At 38.5% G+C, this 23,648-nt stretch overlaps 1 protein-coding gene across 1 annotated transcript; it reads right to left on the reverse strand.

Annotated features, from left to right (window-relative positions):
• Window positions 1–23,648, reverse strand: LOC131968031 (exocyst complex component 6B-like). Its single transcript, XM_059328778.1, has 4 exons — window positions 22,718–23,648; window positions 21,849–21,983; window positions 21,004–21,192; window positions 1–488 (listed from the first exon to the last, which is right to left on the reverse strand). Exons 1-4 carry the CDS (start codon window positions 22,808–22,810, stop codon window positions 315–317), a joined length of 591 nt encoding a protein of 196 aa, XP_059184761.1. The 5' UTR covers window positions 22,811–23,648; the 3' UTR covers window positions 1–314.

The raw sequence follows: 23,648 nt of genomic DNA on the forward strand, positions 1-23,648 counted from the left end.
TTTTGTCTCTTTTAGTTTATTTCTGTCTGTTTTTATTAATTTTTTTAGTTTCTTTTTTTTCTGCTTTGATTTATTTTTTAGTTTAGTTTTTTATTTTTAGTCTTTTTTTAGTTTCTGTTTTGTCTGTTTTTACTTTCTTTTTTTTGTTTTCTTTTCTTTTTACAGTGTGGTATTAATATTCTAGAGGCTCTGAATACTTATTCCACCTCTTAAGAAGTTAAAAAGGAGAGATTGAAAGAGCAGAGGAGGAGAAAAAAGGATGCAAAGAAGGACATGAAGGACAAAGGGAGGAGGGGAAAGCTATGAACATTATATTATATATTAAAAACTAAAGGTGGACACTCACTCTCACACTCGTTGACGTCGGTGTTGAGCTGGTGCAGAGCTCCCATGGAGATCTGACGCACCTCCGGGTCCAGGAGGAGCTGCATCAGGGAGGTGGAGATGTGTTTACAGGCCGACATGCAGGCCGTCTGGGCCACTTTACCCTGGAACAGAGAGAGGAGGAGACAGAGAGGAGGTGTGAGAGAGGAGGTGAGAGAGGAGGTGAGGCTCCAGGTCTGGGACTGCAGAGTTTATCTCGTTACAGAGAATCGGACGCTGTTATTAATTATCTTTATTTGAATCTGTCAACAAACGTAAAATCAGAAAACCCAGATCAGAATCACACATTCAGACACTGACGCACTGGGAGATAAAACTAGAAAATTTCCTCTGGGGAAATTTTGAAAGGGCCACGGGGGCTACTGCCGGTGTGTGTGTGTGTGCCATAATACCTATCATTGATCTGACTTCACTTTGAGCGTCCTGAGTTCTTCCTGAACGTCTACATATGTTTTTTTAAAGAAAAATGAAAAAAATAGCTTTGTTAGAGCGAGCTAAAAAACTGTTACATCTCCCTTTTTCAGAAATCTCCCTGCGTTTTTAATATGGGAGCCAATGAGGCTGTTAGTGGTGTTGGTGGATCATCTGTGCGTCCTACGCCCAAACTATAACTCTGACAGCTTTACCAGAGGATTGTGAGTGAGAAGACTAATTTTCCTACGTTTCTATGTATAAATTATTTCTGTAGAGTGGAATTTGCGGCCTGGAGCGCAGTTTTCAAATTTATTTTTTGACAGTTTTTTCTCTCCCTCTACACTCTGAGCGATGACATCACACACTGTGACACGAACATTCCGTGCAATACACACCCATTATAATCTCAGAATTTCTCCAAAAATGATCATGGTCATTGAACAGGGATTGATAAAAAACTATATGACCTATCGAAACGTGGATTAATACACCGATACACAAGACTTGTGTCTACTGTTTAAAGTTTAAATGGAGTCTCTAGGTGAAATTATGCCGGAGGAGTAGACGTTTAAAAATCTCCAATTATTGTTCTTTTTCGCTCATTTTTTGTCGGCCGTCCCATTCATTTCAATGCAAAATTTTGAGCAGTTTTTTCGTATTCTGTAGAGAAAAGTAATAGCACACCGATCCCGATCAAACCGCACGTTTTGATATATAATTTGTCCTGCAACTCTTCAAGTTGTAGGACTAGTAGCGGGACGAAATTGCGTCCGCAAGAGGAAGAAGAAGAAATCCACAGTATAACAGTAGTGCAGCACTGGTCCCTACAGATATATTAATTGTGCTGCCCTTGTTTTAACTCTTGCAAAAAGAGCAAAAACTGGTCCAACCCTCGCTGTGATTTGTGTGTGAACGTTTCTTCACTGTGACTGATGGAGACATTTACAAACAGAACCAGTTAACACACAGAACCAGAGTCACATGTGTGCTGTGTAAACACACACTGCAATTAATTATAACACTTGATTATAACACTTAAAGACAATTACACAATTACATTTGTGTCTGATTGTGTGTATATTTACACACGGCGGGTTGGTGTGATTAATTAAGGTGCTTAAATATATCGAGAAAGTTTGGTCTGGTGTTTGTTAGTCACTCTGTGTGTGTGTGTGTGTGTGTGTGTGTGTGTGTGTGTGTGTGGTAATCAGGCTGCAGGAGAACATGACTTCCTGTCTGATTTCACACACAGGGCGGCAATTAAAGAGGTGAACATGATTGTTGTTGTGAGAAAGTGAAGCTGTCAACAAACTGTGTTGATGGAGTTTTATGAAAACAATAATTTCTAACTGTGTGTTTCTTTGATTCCACGCTGGAATATTTTCTTTTACAAGTTTTCCCTCATTTCCAGTTTCTCTCAGACTCCTTTTCATCTCTTTGCTTCATTCTGTTGGAATGTAGACGTCAAGGTCAAGACCAGGGCCACAACACACACACACACACACACACACACACACACACACACACACACACACACACACACACACACACACTGAGTCCAACCCACACAAACACATGTTTTGGTTTCTATATTAATGCGTTGTCATGAACTTCCTCATCCGCTGCTTTTATTCTTAATATTCTACTTCATCATTATGACTGCAACCTGAACACAACACACTCTGTTATGTGTGTGTGTGTGTGTGTCTCTCTGTGTGTGTGTGTGTGTGTGTGTGTGTGTGTGTCTAAGGTGATATTCATTCAACAGATAAAACAGTTTGTGAAGTCTAAACTGTAGTTTGGAACAAATGCTACACATATTACATACTATTATAATATCCCACAATGCATTGCAGCAGTGATGATAACCTCCATAACCAGTTATTATTCAGGGTCCTTTTTTTTTTTGAGAATTGGTGGTTGTAGGCAGTGGATGTTTAGGGGGAGATAGCAGGTTCAACGGTAAGACTCAGAAGAGGTTGACATCATCTGAAAGCTAATGGACTTAATGGAATTTTAATCGTGATCATGATTTTGGCCGCCACGATTAAATTAACCTGATCGTTGGTGATATTTCCATTTTAAAATGCGTCTCTCCTGCAGATCTAATCAACACTTTCTACACCAGTAGTCCTCCAACCACCAGGGGGCGGGGCTGTGTTTCTCCCCTGAAAAAAGCCTGGTTGCTGATTGGATAGAACGCTAAGCAGGATGTGACGTAGTACTGGACGCCACAACAACACGCGACATTTGTAAAAGCTGGTGAAGCAGTGTTGGCAACTTAGCAACTTTGTTGCTATATTTAGCAACTTTTCAGACCCCCTTAGAGACTATTTTTCAGAAAAGCGACTGGAGACAAATCCAGCGACTTTTTCTGGTGTTATTGGGGACTTTTGGAGACTCGTTCCTACTCTTCTTAACGAGCTGCGGGGGCCGGAGGCTCATTAAGAAGAGTAAGAACGAGTCGAAGCGCCCTGCAGCAGTCTCTCCCAGCTGCAGAGCCGGAGGGTATGTTAACCCCTTAGCGTCCAGTCTGGAAATTGCTAACAGGCTAACAGTTAGCTCTGTAGCAGTACAGTGTGTATGTGCTAACAGGCTAACAGCTAGCTCTGTAGCAGTACAGTGTGTATGTGCTAACAGGCTAACAGTTAGCTCTGTAGCAGTACAGTGTGTATGTGCTAACAGGCTAACAGTTAGCTCTGTAGCAGTAGAGTGTGTATGTGCTAACAGGCTAACAGTTAGCTCTGTAGCAGTACAGTGTGTATGTGCTAACAGGCTAACAGTTAGCTCTGTAGCAGTACAGTGTGTATGTGCTAACAGGCTAACAGTTAGCTCTGTAGCAGTACAGTGTGTATGTGCTAACAGGCTAACAGTTAGCTCTGTAGCAGTACAGTGTGTATGTGCTAACAGGCTAACAGTTAGCTCTGTAGCAGTACAGTGTGTATGTGCTGCTGCTGCAGGAGGTGTTCACTTAGTGATCTCTGTTTGTTTACAACAAGCACCAGACACTAAAAACTGTTGCTATTGTTTGTTTAAAAGTAGTGCAATAAAAATACAGATGTTTTCCCTAACATGATGAATAATCGTGATTAATAATCGTGATTACAATATTGATCAAAATAATCGTGATTATCATTTTGGCCATAATTGTGCAGCCCTAGTTAAAACTTCAGATTTTGCTGATCAGAAGAGAGAAAACAACATGTGACATTTATACTCTCAAGTTAAATTATGGGATTTTCTTACCCACTGACCCGAGTCATGTTAATTCCAGAAACACAGATTTTTCTCTCTACTTTGACATGAACACAGACAGTTTAACTCAGTGAAAATGTATTTATGTATTTGGAAGTAAAGCTGCCAAACTCTAACTTTGGTTCACTTTGAGGTGAAGATGTGCCTCATTGACCGACAGCTGACAGATATATCAGCTTACACATCACCCCGTGAAGAAAACAATGTTTTTCTTGCAGTAAACGAAGCATCTAAAAATGAGAAAAACTCTCCATGAATGCATTTCACAAAAGCCGAACCGTATCAAAACATCTGTTTAAAGACTCTCCTAACACGACTGGTCCAGTAGAACTCTAGCACCTTTTTTCCAGCTGTGTGCTCAGGACTTTCCAAACATTTTTTGCTAAAAATAATAAAAATAAACCCTCACAGGATAAATATGACAAGAGTGTCTTGCATGAGATATTTTAGAGTTTGCAAACAGATGTTTTGCTGTTAAATTTGTCCTCCATTGACTTCAATTGATCAAGGATTTTCTTAGTATTTCAATAAATTTTTTGCAAGAAATTCCAAATTTTGTAATAAGATAGGAATCAATGGTACAAAAAATATCTTTAATCAACTAATAATAATCATCTACCAGGTAAACAACGTTAGGAAAGTTTTTAGCTTCAACAAAGTTTTTGCTCGTCTCTAACTTAATCAAATAATGTACAATGATGAGAATAAAATGAACAAACGGTAGACTTTCACCCAGGACAGCGGGGGTTCACGTCCCGTGTGGAAACAAAAGTAAAACATTTTTAACATAACTTACGTTTTTTAGGTAGCTTGCAGCAGTCACGTGATCATGTGAATTAAAACTAGCAAGCTCGCTCTAAAAACGAATTAAAAACTAGCAAGCTCACTCTAAAAACTAGCAAGCTCACTCTAAAAACTAGTTAAAACTAGCGAGCTCACTCTAAAACCTAATTAAAACCAGCAAGCTCACTCTAAAAACGAATTAAAACTAGCGAGCTCACTCTAAAAACTAGCAAGCTCACTCTAAAAACTAGCAAGCTCACTCTAAAAACGAATTAAAACTAGCAAGCTCACTCTAAAAACTAGCAAGCTCACTCTAAAAACGAATTAAAACTAGCAAGCTCACTCTAAAAACGAATTAAAACTAGTGAGCTCACTCTAAAAACTAGCAAGCTCACTCTAAAAACGAATTAAAACTAGCAAGCTCACTCTAAAAACTAGCAAGCTCACTCTAAAAACTAATTAAAACTAGCAAGCTCACTCTAAAAACTAATTAAAACTAGCAAGCTCACTCTAAAACCAATTAAAACTAGCGAGCTCACTCTAAAAACGAATTAAAACTAGCAAGCTCACTCTAAAAACTAATTAAAACTAGCGAGCTCACTCTAAAAACGAATTAAAACTAGCAAGCTCACTCTAAAAACTAATTAAAACTAGCAAGCTCACTCTAAAAACTAATTAAAACTAGCAAGCTCAATCTAAAAACTAGCAAGCTCACTCTAAAAACTAATTAAAACTAGCGAGCTCACTCTAAAAACTAATTAAAACTAGCAAGCTCACTCTAAAAACTAGCAAGCTCACTCTAAAAACTATTTAAAACTAGCGAGCTCACTCTAAAAACTAGCAAGCTCACTCTAAAAACTAATTAAAACTAGCAAGCTCACTCTAAAAACTAATTAAAACTAGCGAGCTCACTCTAAAAACTAGCAAGCTCACTCTAAAAACTAATTAAAACTAGCAAGCTCACTCTAAAAACTAATTAAAACTAGCGAGCTCACTCTAAAAACTAATTAAAACTAGCAAGCTCACTCTAAAAACTAATTAAAACTAGCGAGCTCACTCTAAAAACTAATTAAAACTAGCAAACTCACTCTAAAAACTAATTAAAACTAGCAAGCTCACTCTAAAAACTAGCAAACTCACTCTAAAAACTAATTAAAACTAGCGAGCTCACTCTAAAAACTAGCAAGCTCACTCTAAAAACTATTTAAAACTAGCAAGCTCACTCTAAAAACTATTTAAAACTAGAGAGCTCACTCTAAAAACTAATTAAAACTAGCAAGCTCACTCTAAAAACTAGCAAGCTCACTCTAAAAACTAATTAAAACTAGCGAGCTCACTCTAAAAACTAGCAAGCTCACTCTAAAAACTATTTAAAACTAGCGAGCTCACTCTAAAAACTAATTAAAACTAACTGAATTTGAAAACAAAAATTGACAACGAAGTTAATACAACTAATTAAAACTAATGAAAAATCCTAAACTATTATAACCTTGCTGCACACGTGTGAGTGCTTTTCTAGTTTTCTCATTTTCTTCTACAGCGAACAGGTTTTCAACTGCATGTATGAAACAAAACGTACAAGTGATCCATTAGGAAAAACTGGAATACCACATCCAGGAAATATAACTATAAAAAAGTACAATTGAATGAAGTATTTTTTTTAATTTCAGTGACTTAGATGAATATGATTTCCTCTGTTTGTTCTGCAGACGGCAGCCCGGCTCGCCTGCCGCTCTAATGAACCGGTTTCCGCTCTGCGATCCATAAAATTAATCTTATCTTATAAAACAAAGGCGACAGCAGCAGAAAGAGTGAACCGAGGTCCACCTCGGGAAAAAAAAAAAAAAAAAAAAAAAAAAAAAAAAAAGAGTCTGAGTCGGTTCATTCAGGAGGCAGCAAAACCTCAAAGGAAATCAAATTACACACACGTGCAAGCACATATGTTCTAGAAACACACACCTACGACTGGCCGGATATCCTCACACACACACACACACACACACACACACACACACACACACACACACACACACACACAGGGGTCAGTTATCAGAGGGGGAGATTGAGCGTGAAATAGGTTAATTCTATTTACATGTCCTGAACCCGGCCTGACTGACACACACACACACACACACACACACACACACACACACACAGGTAGGTCTGTCTGACACTAACGGTGTCGTCTCACAGTTCAACACACACAACTGGGAACCATTAGCCTGAGGCACGCCGCCACTGGGAGGACAGAGGAGACAGACGGAGGGAAGGAGAGGTGAGAAAGGAGAGGAAAGGTTGAAGAAAGGTGAGAAAAAGAAGTGTTAGGAAGTGAAGAAGGAAAGGTGAGCAAAGGTGAGATACGGAAAGGTATAGAAAGTAAGGTAAGGTGAGGAAAGGAAAGGAAAGGTGAGAAAACAAATGAAAGGAAAGGAAATGAAAGGTCAGAAAGGAAACGAAAGGAAAGTAAAGGTTGAAGAAAGGTGAGAAAAAGAAATGTTAGGAAGGTAAGGTGAGGAAAGGGTTAGGATAAGGAAAGGAAAGGAAAGGAAAGGAAAGGATAGGAGAGGAAAGGAGAGGAAGGAGAGGAGAGGAAAGAAAGGAAAGGAAAGGAAAGGAAAGGAAAGGAAAAGAAGTGTTAGGAAGTGAAGAAGGAATGGTGAGAAAAAGAAATGTTAGGAAGGTAAGGTGAGGAAAGGGTTAGGATAAGGAAAGGAAAGGAAAGGAAAGGAAAGGAAAGGAAAGGAGAGGAAAGGAGAGGAAGGAGAGGAGAGGAAAGAAAGGAGAGGAAAGAAAGGAAAGGAAAGGAAAGGAAAGGAAAGGAAAGGAAAGGAAAGGAAAAGAAGTGTTAGGAAGTGAAGAAGGAAAGGTGAGCAAAGGTGAGAAAGGAAAAGGAAAGGTAGGAAAGGAAGGATTGAGGAAAGGTGAGAAAAGGTTGTGGAAATGGGTGAAAAGAAAGGAAAGGTTGAAGAAAGGTAAGAAAACTAAGGAAAGGTGAGCAAAGAAAAGTGAGCAAAGGTGAGAAAGAAAAGGTGAAAAAAGAAGAGAAAGGTAGAAACTGAAAGGAAAGGTTAGGAAATAAATGAAAGGAAAGGAAAGAATAGGGAAAGGAAAGGGAGGGATGGAAGGAAGGAAAGTAGAGAAAGTGGAGGAGAGGAGCAGAGAAACAAGAACAAGAAGAGGTAACAAAGGTGAAAAGGACAGAAGGAGAGAGGAAGAGAAGGAGAGACAGAATCAAGTGATGCTTCTCCTCCTTTATTCCTTTATTCCTTCTTCCCTCCATCCAGCTAACGAGAGACGTTCATCAGAGAGCTCATTAAAAACTACTCACTGCTAACGGCTGAACAAATAGAGAGAGAGAGAGAGAGAGAGAGAGAGAGAGAGAGAGAGAGAGAGAGAGAGAGAGAGAGAGAGAGAGGGAGAGAGAGAGAGAGAGAGAGAGAGAGAGAGAGAGAGGGAGAGAGAGAGGGAGAGAGGGAGAGAGAGAGGGAGAGAGAGAGAGGGAGAGAGAGAGACAGAGAGAGAGAGAGAGAGAGAGAGAGAGAGAGAGCGAGAGAGAGAGAGAGAGAGAGAGAGGGAGGGAGAGAGAGAGAGAGAGAGAGGGAGAGAGAGAGGGAGAGGGAGAGAGAGAGGGAGAGAGAGAGAGGGAGAGAGAGAGACAGAGAGGGAGAGAGAGAGAGAGAGAGCGAGAGAGAGGGAAGAGGGAAGAGGAAGGAAAGGGAGGAGTATATGCTGATAATAATAATATAATATAATAATATTAATAACTGTATCTCTCTCTGTGTGTCTCAGTTTAAAGCCACATTATAACTGAATTAAATTACTACATATATTATTATTTTGGGTTCATCTTTCAGGAGCTTTAAGGCGTTTCAGCGTATGATGACAAATAAATTAAACAAAAATTCAAAATCTGGCCTGTTATGTTAATATTCAGCATGAAACCTATGAAGAATGAGAGAATTTGAACAACATTTTGAAAGGTTGAGAAAGATTCACAGCGGCTCGTTTTTAAGAAGGAAAACACCTTTGTAGGTGGTGAGAAAGCTCAATAAAATGAACCTTGTTCCAGATAAAATATTGTTTGAGAACACCGTGATTAATTGAGACAGTTTTAAAAACACAGTTTGTTTTAATTTTATTATTATTTTTAGCAGTGAACAGGATTTTTTAGGGCTTTTTTTTGTTGCTGCTGTGGCTTAAAACAAAGTGATGAGAGGAATAATAATGAGCTAAAAGAGGCTAAAGCATCAACTCTACGTTAACTGAACAGTATTAATTAGTGCGACTTTAAGATTTGAAACAAAGCTTCCAGTGTCTGAATGAAGCTTCATTCTGATCCAGTTTAACTTAATACAACCAGAGAAAAATGTGTGTTTGTGGTCAAAAAAGAACAAAGAACGGGGATGTGGTTTGATACTGAGACCTGTGGTAATTTCATGGTAAATGAGTGTGTGTGTGCAGCAGTCGTGTTGGGTTAGCTGCTCCGAGGATCAACATCACGTCAGATAAACACACGGAGGTTTCACTTCAACATGTTTATGTCGTTTAGAAGATCACGTTTGCTCTAAATTTAATCAAAACACTCTTGATAAATGTGTTAGAACAAGCAGAACCATCCATCCATCCATTCTCGTGTTTTTATCCGGGGCCGGGTCGCGGGGGCAGCAGGCTAAGCAGGGCATGTGTCTGGAACGCCCTGCTTAACCTGCTGCCCCCGCGACCCGGCCCCGGATAAAAAGACGAGATTGGCTGGATGGAATCAACTCATATTTGGCAACTATGGTTGAAAAATGATTAATATTTTTCTGCCAAACCACCAATAAATCAACTCATTGTTGCAACAAACTTTAAACACAGATGCACCAAATGTTTGGTTATCTCTAGTCACAACCTCACCTATATGACCTGGTAATTATTTTTTCATCCTGACTTACTGGATAAACAGTTTGAACCCAATAGAAACAAAGAAAAACCAACACAAAATGTGATTTCTTTTTTTAGTCATTTTGTCTTTTTGTGTTTTTTTTTTTTTGTCATTTTGTGTCATTTTTTGTCATTTTGTGTCTTTTTTTAGTCATTTTGTGTCTTTTTTTGTCATTTTGTGTCTTTTTTTAGTCATTTTGTGTCTTTTTTTAGTCATTTCGTTTCTTTTTTTATACACTTTGTCTTTTTTTTGTCATTTTGTGTCTTTTTTTAGTCATTTTGTCTTTTTGTGTCTTTTTTTAGTCATTTTTGTGTCTTATTTTAGTCATTTTGTGTCTTTTTTAGTCATTTTGTGTCTTTTTTAGTCCATTAGTCCAACATAAAATGTGATTTTGAATCTTTTTTTTTTACTTTCAAAACACTATCATGCCCAATAAAGAATTTTAAATGTGTCAAATGTGACCAAAGGTGTCAAATCTACCATATAAGAGGGTTCCATCCAGTTCTATCATTTGATACTAAATCTATTTGAGCTTGTCTCCAGTTTTACTTGGTATATCATCATCAAACTGAAACTGGCCTCATGGAGTTTACAGCCAGAACTTTAGAGGTAAATTTACAGTAGGGCTCCACGCTGCTTTGTTTTCTAGTCTGATGGAGGCAACAAGTCTGGATTATTTGGAGCTGCCGGACACTACACAGGGTTAACAAACATGTTTTTGGGGTGAAAAATGATCAAAATTCTACAATTTCTGAGTCTTTTGGTGGGGTTTGGTGCAGCGTCAGCAGTGATGTGGGCGTTGTACCGGTGAAGAAGGAGCTGAGCCTGAAGGCAACGCTCTCCATTTACCGCTCCATCTACGTTCCAACCCTCACCTATGGTCATGAGCTTTGGGGAGTGACTAGAGTTGTTCCGATTCCGATACCAGTATCGGAAGATGCTCCGATTCTGCAGAAAATGCTGCATCGGTATCTGCGAGTACTGGTCCATCACCGATCCGATACCACGGATCAGACTTTCAGTGTAAATTAAACACAGCACACGTCGTTACGGTGAGAACGTGTTAGACGTGCCTTCAAAATAAAAGCCAACACATGTAGCTTTCAAAATAAGAGCACATGGATGTGTTAGCAGAGGCCACCACAGAATTTACAAGAAGACTGTCAAAATAAGACGCCTTAAATAAAACATAGAAGAACCCTTATTCTCCTTTACAATAATTCTCTAAAATATGCAATTATTAAGATGGAATAGTGGCATTAGAATGTGTGAGAGGCACCAAATTTAGGCTTTTAGGGCAAAAATATTCTCCGGGGGATCCCAGATTTATTTATTTAAGTTGCTGTTGCACTACTGTTTTGTTTATAGTTTTATTTAAAGATAAATGTAATAATAAATGTCTTGAATCTCCTGTATTTATTCATGTTTATAAAGGGTTTAACCTGAGCCAGAACCACAATGATGATCATATCACAGTCATGCAGCTGTAGGAGGAGAGTTTTTTATAACATACTGGTATCAGATCGGTACTCGGTATTGGGAAGGAGAAATGGTATGGGAACATCTCTAGTAGTGACCCAAAGAACCAGCAGAACCTCGTATGTTAAAGAACTCAGAGCAGGAAAATGATGGATGCTCAACTCCAGAGAGACCCAGCTGAGTTCAGCTTCAGCCTCACAACAGCAGGTTGAGTTATTAGACACACACACACACACACACACACACACACACACACACACACACACACACACACACACACACACACACACACACACACACACACACACACACACACACACACACACACACACACACACAGTGGAGTGGCTGCTCCAGGACGCCATAACGCTGTGATTCACGGCTGCTGGAAGCGTTTGGACATGGTGTATAATTGGCTCCCCGTCCCTCCAGAAAGCTGTCAGTCAGGCGTGCAGCAGGTTGGGGGCAGCCAGGAGTCACCAGGTGGGACCGCCGCCAGAAAATACCAGGCCGCCGCCGCCAGAAAATACCACGCCGCCACCGCCGCCAAACAACCCGACGCTTCAATACGCCTGAGACGGAGAACACGAGGGGAGAACCTGGAGGGTCGCACCTCTTTATTCAGGATTCATCACTCTGAAACAGGAATCTACTCTGTTTGAGACTTTATATTCACACAGCGAGCAGATCCAGGTCCTGATCCTGATCCTGATCCAGGTCCTGGTCCTGATCCAGATCCAGGTCCAGGGTCAGTGGAGTGGAACAATCACAGATTACTGTGTTATAGCAGGTATTTCGTGTTCATGTCACTCAAGAAACACCACAAAAATGAAGTCTGGACTTTGGGGCTTCGGGTGCATTTTTGTGAGTGTTTTCTCTCTTAAATATAACCTTGACACACACACACACACACACACACACACACACACACACGCAGGCAGCTTCACTTCACAGACTAAGAACCACATCAGATGTGACAGATACCAGGGTTGGAAATTCATTTTTGTCTAGTTTAACGACTTGTTAATACATGTTTTAGTGGTATTGGGGACATTTTTAATCAAAATTAATAAATCAAAATATTCTTAAAATGATGAAGCTGGGGGAGAGGGAGAAATATTCTGAAAAAAAAACTTTTTTTTTTTTTTTTTTTTTAAAAGCCCCTGATAGAAAGAAGAAAATAAAATTTGTCTTCCTCTTATTTTTTTTGTCTTTTGGAGGATTTTTTTTTCATAATCAGCTGTTTCAAACAAGTATTAGGGCCATTATTAATAAAAAATAAACAAATACAAATATTTTAAAAATGAAGAAGCTGAGGGAGAATTATTTGGAGGGAAAAAAAAGATCTGATCAAGAAAATAAAATTTGAAAATTCTTGCATATTTACTTCTTTAATCTCAATGAATATTCAAGGTGGTTTATCATTAATTTACCACTTTTATCTCAAAGAAAATTAAAATAAATTTCTAGCAAACTGACGACTTTTATCTCAGATAATATTCTTTTTTTCCCTTTGTAAATTTACATTAGAGCTGCAACGATTATTCGATTAATCGAACGATAATTGATTATAAAAATTAATCATCAACTATTTTGATGATCCAATAATTGGTTTGAGCAGTTTTTTAAAGACAATAAGCCCAAATTCTCTGATTTTGGCTTGTTCACCTTTTACAATATTGAAAGTTGAAGATTTTCACTTCCCTGCAAACGTAATAGTTATTACATTTGTGGAAAATGTATTACATTTGTGGGATTACTGCATTAAAAACTGCAGATTTTTATTATGTTTGTGGGATTATTGCATTAAAAGCTGCAGATTTTTATTATGTTTGTGGGATTATTCCATTAAAAACTGCAGATTTTTATTATGTTTGTGGGATTATTGCATTAAAAACTGCGGATTTTTATTATGTTTGTGGGATTACTGCATTAAAAACTGCAGATTTTTATTATGTTTGTGGGATTATTGCATTAAAAACTGCAGATTTTTATTATGTTTGTGGGATTATTGCATTAAAAACTGCAGATGTTTATTATGTTTGTGGGATTATTGCATTAAAAACTGCAGATTTTTATTATGTTTGTGGGATTATTGCATCAAAAACTGCAGATTTTTATTACGTTTGTGGGATTACCGATTAAAAACTGCAGATTTTATTATGTTTGTGGGATTATTGCATTAAAAACTGCAGATTTTTATTATGTTTGTGGGATTATTGCATTAAAAACTGCAGATTTTTATTACGTTTGTGGGATTACCGATTAAAAACTGCAGATTTTTATTATGTTTGTGGGATTATTGCATTAAAAACTGCAGATTTTTATTACGTTTGTGGGATTACCGATTAAAAACTGCAGATTTTTATTATGTTTGTGGGATTATTGCATTAAAAATTGCAGATTTTTATTATGTTTGTGGGATTATTGCATTAAAAACTGCAGATTTTTATTATGTTTGTGGGATTACCGATTAAAAACTGCAGATTTTTATTATGTTTGTGGGATTATTGCATTAAAAACTGCAGATTTTTATTACGTTTGTGGGATTACCGATTAAAAACTGCAGATTTTTATTATGTTTGTGGGATTATTGCATTAAAAATTGCAGATTTTTATTATGTTTGTGGGATTATTGCATTAAAAACTGCAGATTTTTATTACGTTTGTGGGATTACCGATTAAAAACTGCAGATTTTTATTATGTTTGTGGGATTATTGCATTAAAAATTGCAGATTTGTATTATGTTTGTGGGATTACTGCATTAAAACTGCAGATTTTCATTAAAAACTGCAGATTTTTATTATGTTTGTGGGATTATTGCATTAAAAACTGCAGATTTTTATTATGTTTGTGGGATTATTGCATTAAAAACTGCAGATTTGTATTATGTTTGTGGGATTATTGCATTAAAAACTGCAGATTTGTATTATGTTTGTGGGATTATTGCATTAAAAACTGCAGATTTGTATTATGTTTGTGGGATTACTGCATTAAAACTGCAGATTTTTATTAAAAACTGCAGATTTTTATTATGTTTGTGTATTTCCCTCCCTGGTTCGGGACAAAGACTGAGACACATGAAGACAATCAGGCAGACGTGCATCACTCCATCATCATCTCATGCTGGTGGGTTTAAGGGTCAGAGCTGAAGGGTTAACAGGGTCAGTCAGGGGCTGGTAAACACCACTCTGTTACCGTAGCAACCCAGATACTCACCGGTAAGGTGGCGTGCTCTACCGGCGTCCCCTAAAAACACATAAACCGGCACATTCAGCAGACGGTTATTAATGGGAGACATTACAAGAGGAACCTGAGGGACGCATGGAAATAAAACTCCTCCGAGTGTCTTTATTTAGTCTTTTTGTGTCTTTTGTTGTGTCTTTTTTGGTTATTTTGTGTCTTTATTTAGTCATTTTGTGTCTTCTGTGTTTTTTTGGTCATTTTGTCTCCTCATTTGTTTCTTTTTTGGTCATTTTGTGTCTTTATTTGGTCATTTTGAGTCTTTATTTAGTCATTTTGTGTCTTTTTTTGGTCATTTTGTGTCTTTATTTAGTCATTTTGTGTCTTTTTTTGGTCATTTTGTGTCTTTATTTGGTCATTTTGAGTCTTTATTTAGTCATTTTGTGTCTTTTTTTGGTCATTTTGTGTCTTTATTTAGTCATTTTGTCTTTTTTAGTCATTTTGTGTCTTTATTTAGTCATTTTGTGTCTTTTTTTGGTCATTTTGTGTCTTTATTTAGTCATTTTGTGTCTTTTTTTGGTCATTTTGAGTCTTTATTTAGTCATTTTGTGTCTTTTTTGGGTAATTTTGTATCGTATTTAGTCATTTTGTTTCTTCTGTGTTTTTTGGTCATTTTGTCACCTCATTTGTTTCTTTTTTGGTCATTTTGTGTCTTTCAATAGTCATTTTGTGTCTTTTTGTAACTTAGCGACTTTGTTGGCATAATTAGCAACTTTTCGTCTCTTCTTAACGAGCTGCGGGGTCATTGGTCATTCTGTCTTCTCATTTTGTCATTTATGGTCTTTTTTTGTCTTTTTTTTTGTCATTTTGTGTCTTTTTTAGTCCTTTAGTCCAACATAAAATGTGATTTTGAATCTTTTTTTTTTAACCTTCAAAACACTATCATGCTCAATAAAGTCCTTTAAATGCTGCAAACGTGACCAAAGGTGTCAAATCTCCCTGCTGCTTTGTTTTCTAGCCTGGATGTGATGAAGAAGTCATGTTTTGGCGCTTCTGGAGGCTCCGGAGGGTTAATGGGAGACATTTAAAGTGGAACCTGAGGGACGCCTGGAAATAAAACTCCTCCGTTAATCACCGCCTGCAGGATTTATTGCTCATGGCCCCTTGAGATGATGCTAATCTGACTTTATCTGGCGCTTCGTAGCGACGTGCTGAAGCGCCGTGGAGAACTCTGTTAAGTCCTGAAAACACACAGAAGAAGAGCCAAGTCCTCTCAACGACCAACGAGCTCAGCAGACACACAACTGGAGCGCTGGACCACTAAAATTTCCTTTTTCCTAATTTTCACATGATTGTTTTCACTCCCGGGGCCTTTTCATGCCTTTCCCCCCGTTCCATCTTTAAATCTGAGCTCAATTCGATTAGGAGTATTTAGCTAGCAGTGAACTCTGAGTGGTATTATGGTATTATTAGCTGTTGGACGGCGTCCCCCCTCCGCTGAGAACTGGGACGGTTCACCCCCCAACCCCTCCCCCCCTCAAACGCTCTCTAAAGGAGTTATTGAAGAAATGTGAGCTGTTAGTCCACGTCTGCATCCAGCGAGTCCACATGAGCACCACACTCACGTACAGAGGCTGCTGCAGGAATGCTGCTGTGTCACCATCAACTAAACACTGTGTGTGTGTCTGTGTGTGTGTGTGTGTGTGTGTGTGTGTCTGTGTGTGTGTGTGTGTGTGTGTGTGTGTGTGTGTGTGTGTTGGGTTTCACTGTGCCGACTGTTCGTTACATAACATGTCGGATTTTATTTTTTACACTGATAGAAGTAGTAAAACAATCACTTATTGCAGGATTCTTGGTCTGTCTCCAGTTTCTGTTCTTTCACCTCAAATCTTCTCCGACCTCCTTTAATGTGCTGCAGCCTCTGAAACATGCTGCAGATACTACACTGTAAAAAAAAAAAAATCTGTATAATTTACGGTAAAATAATGGCAGCTGTGGTTACCAGAACTTCACTGTAAAAAAACACAGTGAGTGGGTTTTCTACTGTTTAAATTTAAATGTAAATATCAGCAAAAACTGTTATTTTTAGGGTCATTGTGTCCTTGTGACAATATGGAATTTCTCCATTATTTTACATGAAAATGTGTGCTTTCTACCGTTTTAACGTTTTGTGCTATTCCTTGATTTACGGTTATTAAAAGTGTTTACTATGGTGATATTAAATTTTTCATTTTACGCCTTACGTTATTTTTTGATCATTTTGTGTCTTTGTTTAGTCATTTTGTGTCTTGTGTGTTTTTTTGGTCATTTTGTCTCCTCATTTGTTTCTTTTTTGGTCATTTTGTTTCTTTTTTTAGTCATTTTGTATCTTTTTGTAAATTAGCGACTTTGTTGCTATAATTAGTATCTGTTCAGCTCTTCTTAACGAGCCGCGGGGGCTGGCGGCTCATTAAGAAGAGCTGCTCTGTAGCAGTACAGTGTGTATGTGCTAACAGGCTAACAGTTAGCTCTGTAGCAGTACAGTGTGTATGTGCTAACAGGCTAACAGTTAGCTCTGGAGCAGTACAGTGTGTATGTGCTAACAGGCTAACAGTTAGCTCTGTAGCAGTACAGTGTGTATGTGCTAACAGGCTAACAGTTAGCTCTGTAGCAGTACAGTGTGAATGTGCTAACAGGCTAATAGTTAGCTCTGTAGCAGTACAGTGTGTATGTGCTAACAGGCTAACAGTTAGCTCTGTAGCAGTACAGTGTGTATGTGCTAACAGGCTAACAGTTAGCTCTGTAGCAGTACAGTGTGTATGTGCTAACAGGCTAACAGTTAGCTCTGTAGCAGTGCAGTGTGTATGTGCTAACAGGCTAACAGTTAGCTCTGTAGCAGTACAGTGTGTATGTGCTAACAGGCTAACAGTTAGCTCTGTAGCAGTACAGTGTGTATGTGCTAACAGGCTAACAGTTAGCTCTGTAGCAGTACAGTGTGTATGTGCTAACAGGCTAACAGTTAGCTCTGTAGCAGTAGAGTGTGTATGTGCTAACAGGCTAACAGTTAGCTCTGTAGCAGTACAGTGTGTATGTGCTAACAGGCTAACAGTTAGCTCTGTAGCAGTACAGTGTGTATGTGCTAACAGGCTAACAGTTAGCTCTGTAGCAGTACAGTGTGTATGTGCTAACAGGCTAACAGTTAGCTCTGTAGCAGTACAGTGTGTATGTGCTAACAGGCTAACAGTTAGTTCTGTAGCAGTACAGTGTGTATGTGCTAACAGGCTAACAGTTAGCTCTGTAGCAGTACAGTGTGTATGTGCTAACAGGCTAACAGTTAGCTCTGTAGCAGTACAGTGTGTATGTGCTGCTGCTGCAGGAGGTGTTCACTTAGCGATCTCTGTTTGTTTACAGCTAAAAGTATCGGATACTATATGGTAAATGTATTTATAAAACATTAAAAGTTCTCTTTGTTGTCTTGAATGTGCTGCTCATTAATTTCTGTAGATAGCATGAACACTAGCAGCAGCTAGTTGTAGCCGAGGCTTCAGAATAAAAGCAGTTAAAGTGTTGAACTCTACTCCTTCAATAGTATCAGTTCATTGTGTGTAACTCTAGTCTTTTATATGATCACCTCTTATTTCAGAGGGTCATACCACCCAGCTTTTTAGATCCATAGCATCTGATCTACTTAGGAGGCCCCACACTGGGAGTGTGTGTGTTAAAGTGTGTGTGACGGGGTCATGTCCGGGGCCCGTGGGGGTGAAAGGAAAAGCTTCTTAGAAGTGCTGGAAAACACTTAGCTCGACCACCTTGTGTGTGTGGCTTATGGCCTTGTGACCCGCTTCCACCAGATCTGTGTGTGCAATCATCTTAAAACCAACCCGTGTGTGTCTGTCTGCGTGTGTGTGTGTGTGTGTGTGTGTGCTGCAAGGTTTTACGAGAACTGTCTTTAAACCGCCGGGTGGGAACACGGATCATGTGGACATAAAAACTTAATGTTCCATAGTTTATTGCCGAAGGATCCAAATACAGACTTTAAAAATTCATTTTTTTTTTGGGTCCGAGAGGTGAAGCTCCTGTCCTCTCCTCTCAGCTCTGTGTAAACAGATTTTCAGTGAATATTTGTCACATGACCTGCACAATTTCAGGAAAAGAGACTAAATTACCAAGAAAAGACATAATATGACCAAAAAATACCAAAAAAGAGGGGGGGAAATCCCAGAAGAAGACACAAAAAAAAAGACAGAAAACTTCCAAAAAGTACCAAAAAAGATACAAAGTGGCCAAAACAAGAAGTAAAATTATCAAAAAAAAGTCCACATACTGTCCATATTGAGCTATTGTCATGTTTCCAGCCTCTCCTGTCCTCTCCTCTCTGCTCTGTGTAAACAGCCTCTCCTGTCCTCTCCTCTCTGCTCTGTGTAAACAGCCTCTCCTGTCCTCTCCTCTCTGCTCTGTGTAAACAGCCTCTCCTGTCCTCTCCTCTCTGCTCTGTGTAAACAGCCTCTCCTGTCCTCTCCTCTCTGCTCTGTGTAAACAGCCTCTCCTCTCCTCTCTCCTCTGTGGCTTCATAATTGATTTTTTAATAAGATCTGGTTATCGTAAAACAGTTTATTTTGGGCAAAATGTAAAAATGAGACACAGTAAGTCATTTTTAAGAAATATGAGGGTTTGGAAATATTGCAAAAAATCACTGTAATGGACTAGATATTGTCTTAAAATCATAAGTTTCCTCGTTTTAAAGGAGCATTACATTAAAATCATGTAATTTTTTTAACTTACTGGACAGTTTTAGCTGTTCAACCATTTGTCTTTATTCACTTAGTCATTATTTCCATGTTACTGCGTTAATAAAATGTATTTCTAATTATAGTTTTATAAAATATTATTGTGATATTTGACTTTCTCCATATCAACAAGCCCTATAAATAAATATAAATATCACTATTTTGAACATATATTTGGTTATTTTTCCTGATGGAAGTCACACATGATACGTTCAAAGGCAGTCGGAAATTTGTAAATGCAACAATAACTTCAGTTTTTTAAAGTTCCTCGCAATGATAAATGCTGACAGTTGATAAAATGATAATTATTAATAGTGTACGGAGCCTGTTGGGGTGTGTGATGTGATCAGAGGGGCTGTAGAGTCAACAGCTGAGTGTGTGTGTGTGTGTGTGTGTGTGTGTGTGTGTGTGTGTGTGATCTGCTGACCCTTTAATGAGCTTAACGAGCCCCATGTTAACGATCTAACCCGTAACAAGCTGATACTCTAATGAACTAAAGCTGATTGTCCGGCACCGAGACGTCTCACGCCAACATGCAGGGAGCTTATATAACACACACACACACACACACACACACACACTAAAGTATGTAGTCATGTCTACATACAGTGGACAGAGAAACACACACACATATAATCCAGGTGTTCATACGGTCCAAACAGTTTATCTTCTATTTCCCAACGACTAGATTTAGTTTTTGTATTGTTGTGTGTGTGTGTGTGTTAGATTGGCGCGTGTGTGTGTTGCCTTGTGTGTGTGTGTTTTAGTGTGTGTGTGTGTGTGTCTGAGTGTGTATTAGGGTGTGTGTGTGTGTGTGTATTAGTGTGTATTAGTGTGTGTGTGTGTGTCTGAGTGTGTATTAGGGTGTGTGTGTGTGTGTGTGTGTGTGTGTATTAGTGTGTGTGTGTGTGTGTGTGTGTGTGTGTATTAGTGTGTTTGTGTGTGTGTGTGTGTGTGTGTATTAGGGTGTGTGTGTGTGTGTGTATTAGTGTGTTTGTGTGTGTGTGTGTGTGTCTGAGTGTGTATTAGGGTGTGTGTGTGTATTAGTGTGTGTGTGTGTGTGTGTGTGTGTGTGTGTGTGTGTGTGTGTATTAGTCTGTGTGTGTGTCTGTGTGTGTGTGTGTGTGTATTAGTCTGTGTGTGTGTGTGTGTGTGTGTGTGTGTATTAGTGTGTCTGTCTGTGTGTGTATTAGTGTGTTTGTGTGTGTGTCTGAGTGTGTATTAGGGTGTGTGTGTGTGTGTGTGTGTGTATTAGTGTGTCTGTGTGTGTGTGTCTGAGTGTGTATTAGGGTGTGTGTGTGTGTGTGTGTGTCTGAGTGTGTATTAGGGTGTGTGTGTGTGTGTGTGTGTATTAGTGTGTGTGTGTGTGTGTGTGTGTGTGTGTGTGTGTGTGTGTCTGAGTGTGTATTAGGGTGTGTGTGTGTGTGTGTATTAGTGTGTTTGTGTGTGTGTCGGAGTGTGTATTAGTGTGTGTGTGTGTGTGTGTGTGTGTGTGTGTATTAGGGTGTGTGTGTGTGTGTGTGTGTGTGTGTGTGTGTGTGTGTTTGTGTGTGTATTAGGGTGTGTGTGTGTGTGTGTGTGTATTAGTGTGTGTGTGTGTGTGTGTGTGTGTCTGAGTGTGTATTAGGGTGTGTGTGTGTGTGTGTGTGTATTAGTGTGTGTGTGTGTATTAGTGTGTTTGTGTGTGTGTCTGAGTGTGTATTAGGGTGTGTGTGTGTGTGTGTGTGTGTGTGTGTGTGTATTAGGGTGTGTGTGTGTGTGTGTGTGTATTAGTGTGTGTGTGTGTGTGTGTGTGTGTGTGTGTGTGTACCTACAGGCAGGTTGGTGAACACACTGAAGGTGCTCTTCAGGAAGGCGATCAGGTCGATCAGGTAGTCGCTGGCGTCCAGAGTCCCGCCCCCCTGCACCGCCGCCATCCAATCATAATCAGCCAGCTGCAGGAACTGGTCGATCTTAGCGTTCAGGTTGGTGTAGATCTCCGCCTCGGCCGCGTGGCGCGCGTCCTGCAACGACACGGAGAGTTTTTATTCATCATTAATCTACGTCTGTTATATTACCTTGGATTTACAACTGTAACTGTGGTGAAAAAGTAACAAATGGAAAAAGGATCGGATATACGGTTAAAATAGTTAGCTAAAGTATCGGATATACGGTTAAAATAGTGAAACAAGTATTGGATATACAGTTAAAATAGTGAGCTAAAAGTATTGGATAAACGGTTAAAATAGTGAGCTAAAAGTATCTTATATACGGTTAAAATAGTGAGGTAAAAGTATCTTATATACGGTTATAATAGTGAGTTAAAAGTATTGGATATACGGTTAAAATAGTTAGCTTAAGTATCGGATATACGGTTAAAATAGAGAGCTAAAAGTATTGGATATACGGTTAAAATAGTTAGCTTAAGTATCGGATATACGGTTAAAATAGTGATCTAAAAGTATTGGATATACGGTTAAAATAGTTAGTTTAAAGTATCAGATATATGGCTAAAATAGTGAGCTAAAAGTATCGGATATACGGTTAAAATAGTTAGTTTAAAGTATCAGATATATGGCTAAAATAGTGAGCTAAAAGTATCTGATATATAATTAAAATAGAGAGCTAAAAGTATCAGATATATGGTTATTATAGTTAGATAAAACTTTTCCTTGTTTACCTTGAAGGTGGAGGTCCCGTACAGCTTGGTGGCGTTGGCCGTGTCCGGCGGGACGTTTGTGATGTTTGATATGAACTCCTCCAGGAAGTGGCAGCTCTGCTCCAGGTGGGTGGTGTTTATGATCACCTGCACCAACTGCAAGCATCAAAAAAAAACACAAATATGACACTGGGCATGTTTGAGAATGTTTATATTTAATATTTACACATATATTTTAACATTTTCCTGCAGGGAAAGAGACGCAGCAGATTAAAAGCATGCACTTATATGAACTATTTATCTTCTGTGCATTCATTTATTCATTTTTTTGGATTGTATTTGTTATTTTCTTTGTGGAAAATCTACAAAGAAGTAACAAAAATAAGCACATAATAGAGAAAAAGTGTTTAGTTTCTACTATAATCAGTCTACCAACACTTTTATGTTTTAGGTTTTTGCATCATAAGCCTTTAGTTCGGACATTCGTCTTGATATTCTGCACATTATTTTGAAATCCTCCTCTGTTTCTGACCGTTAATTCAACATGTCTAATAAAGAAAGATGCAGACAACAGGCTGTTTTATTGTTATATCCTGTTGTTGTGGATTAAATGATGTTTGATCACTGAGCACAGCAAGTGGAAAATAAAAATCAGCGCTTGGTATCGGCGTTCGGCACAGTTATGACAACAACAGCAACATGTTGAAAGGAGGAAATGTCTGTTTTTGTGAGAGTAAATGAGCTGGAAAGGTTGCGAATGACCGTCCTGAGCAACGGAGTTACACTGGAGTTGTGCAACATTAACTCGTTCCCTCTGAGGGAGATTATTACAAACGTCAAGCTGAGTTTTTTTTAGCTTTTTTTAAACACTTTGGACACACACAAAGTACCTCTGCCAGCCCGACATTCTTCTTTTTAATGGCGTACTGCAGACAGTGGCTGAGGGTTCTGGTCAACAGCAGATTGGTCGACTTGCGGATCATATCGTCTACCTCCGTGGAACTGAGGACACACACACACACATAAACACACACACATTAACACACACACATTAACACACACATATAAACAGAGAGAGAATCAGTGACTGTGCACAAGTGATTTCTTCCATTTCTCGCAGAGAGCTGCTGCGTCTCCAAGCCAGAACAAACATTTTAAGTGAATTTCTCAGTCTGCGAATCTCTCCATTTGGAAAAAGTGGAAATGTCAGCCAATTCAAATGAGTACATTAGCATGTTGTGAGCTGTCGGCCTCATTAGAGCTCCGACACCGCCTTAAATCTCCTGATAAGACTGCAGCTTGATAATTATTAACCTAAACCAGTGGGGAAATAAGCAATTTAAGGACTTTACAGATATAGGAACTGTATCCAAATCAATAAAAAATCCAAAGAATGATCATAAAAATCAACTTTTTTTCCTATTTGCCTCCTGTTCTGATATTAGCCATTGGTTTTTAAAACATATTCACCACACCCGTCCTCAACAGACTTTAAATAGTCATCAAATATGAGGTTAAAATAGTTCGATAAAAGTATCGGATATATACGATTAAATAGGTAGATAGAAATATCGGATAGATGGTTAAAATAGTTCGCTTAATGTATCGGATATATACGATTAAATAGGTAGATAAAAATATCGGATAGATGGTTAAAATAGTTCGCTTAATGTATCGGATATATACAATTAAATAGGTAGATAATAATATCGGATAGATGGTTAAAATAGTTCGCTAAAAGTATCGGATATACAGTTAAGATAGTGAGCTAAAAATATTGGATATAAGTTTAAAATATTTCGCTAAAACTATTGTATATAG

Source organism: Centropristis striata, unplaced genomic scaffold, assembly GCF_030273125.1.
Source record: "Centropristis striata isolate RG_2023a ecotype Rhode Island unplaced genomic scaffold, C.striata_1.0 Scaffold_54, whole genome shotgun sequence".
Classification (NCBI taxonomy): Eukaryota; Metazoa; Chordata; class Actinopteri; order Perciformes; family Serranidae; genus Centropristis; species Centropristis striata.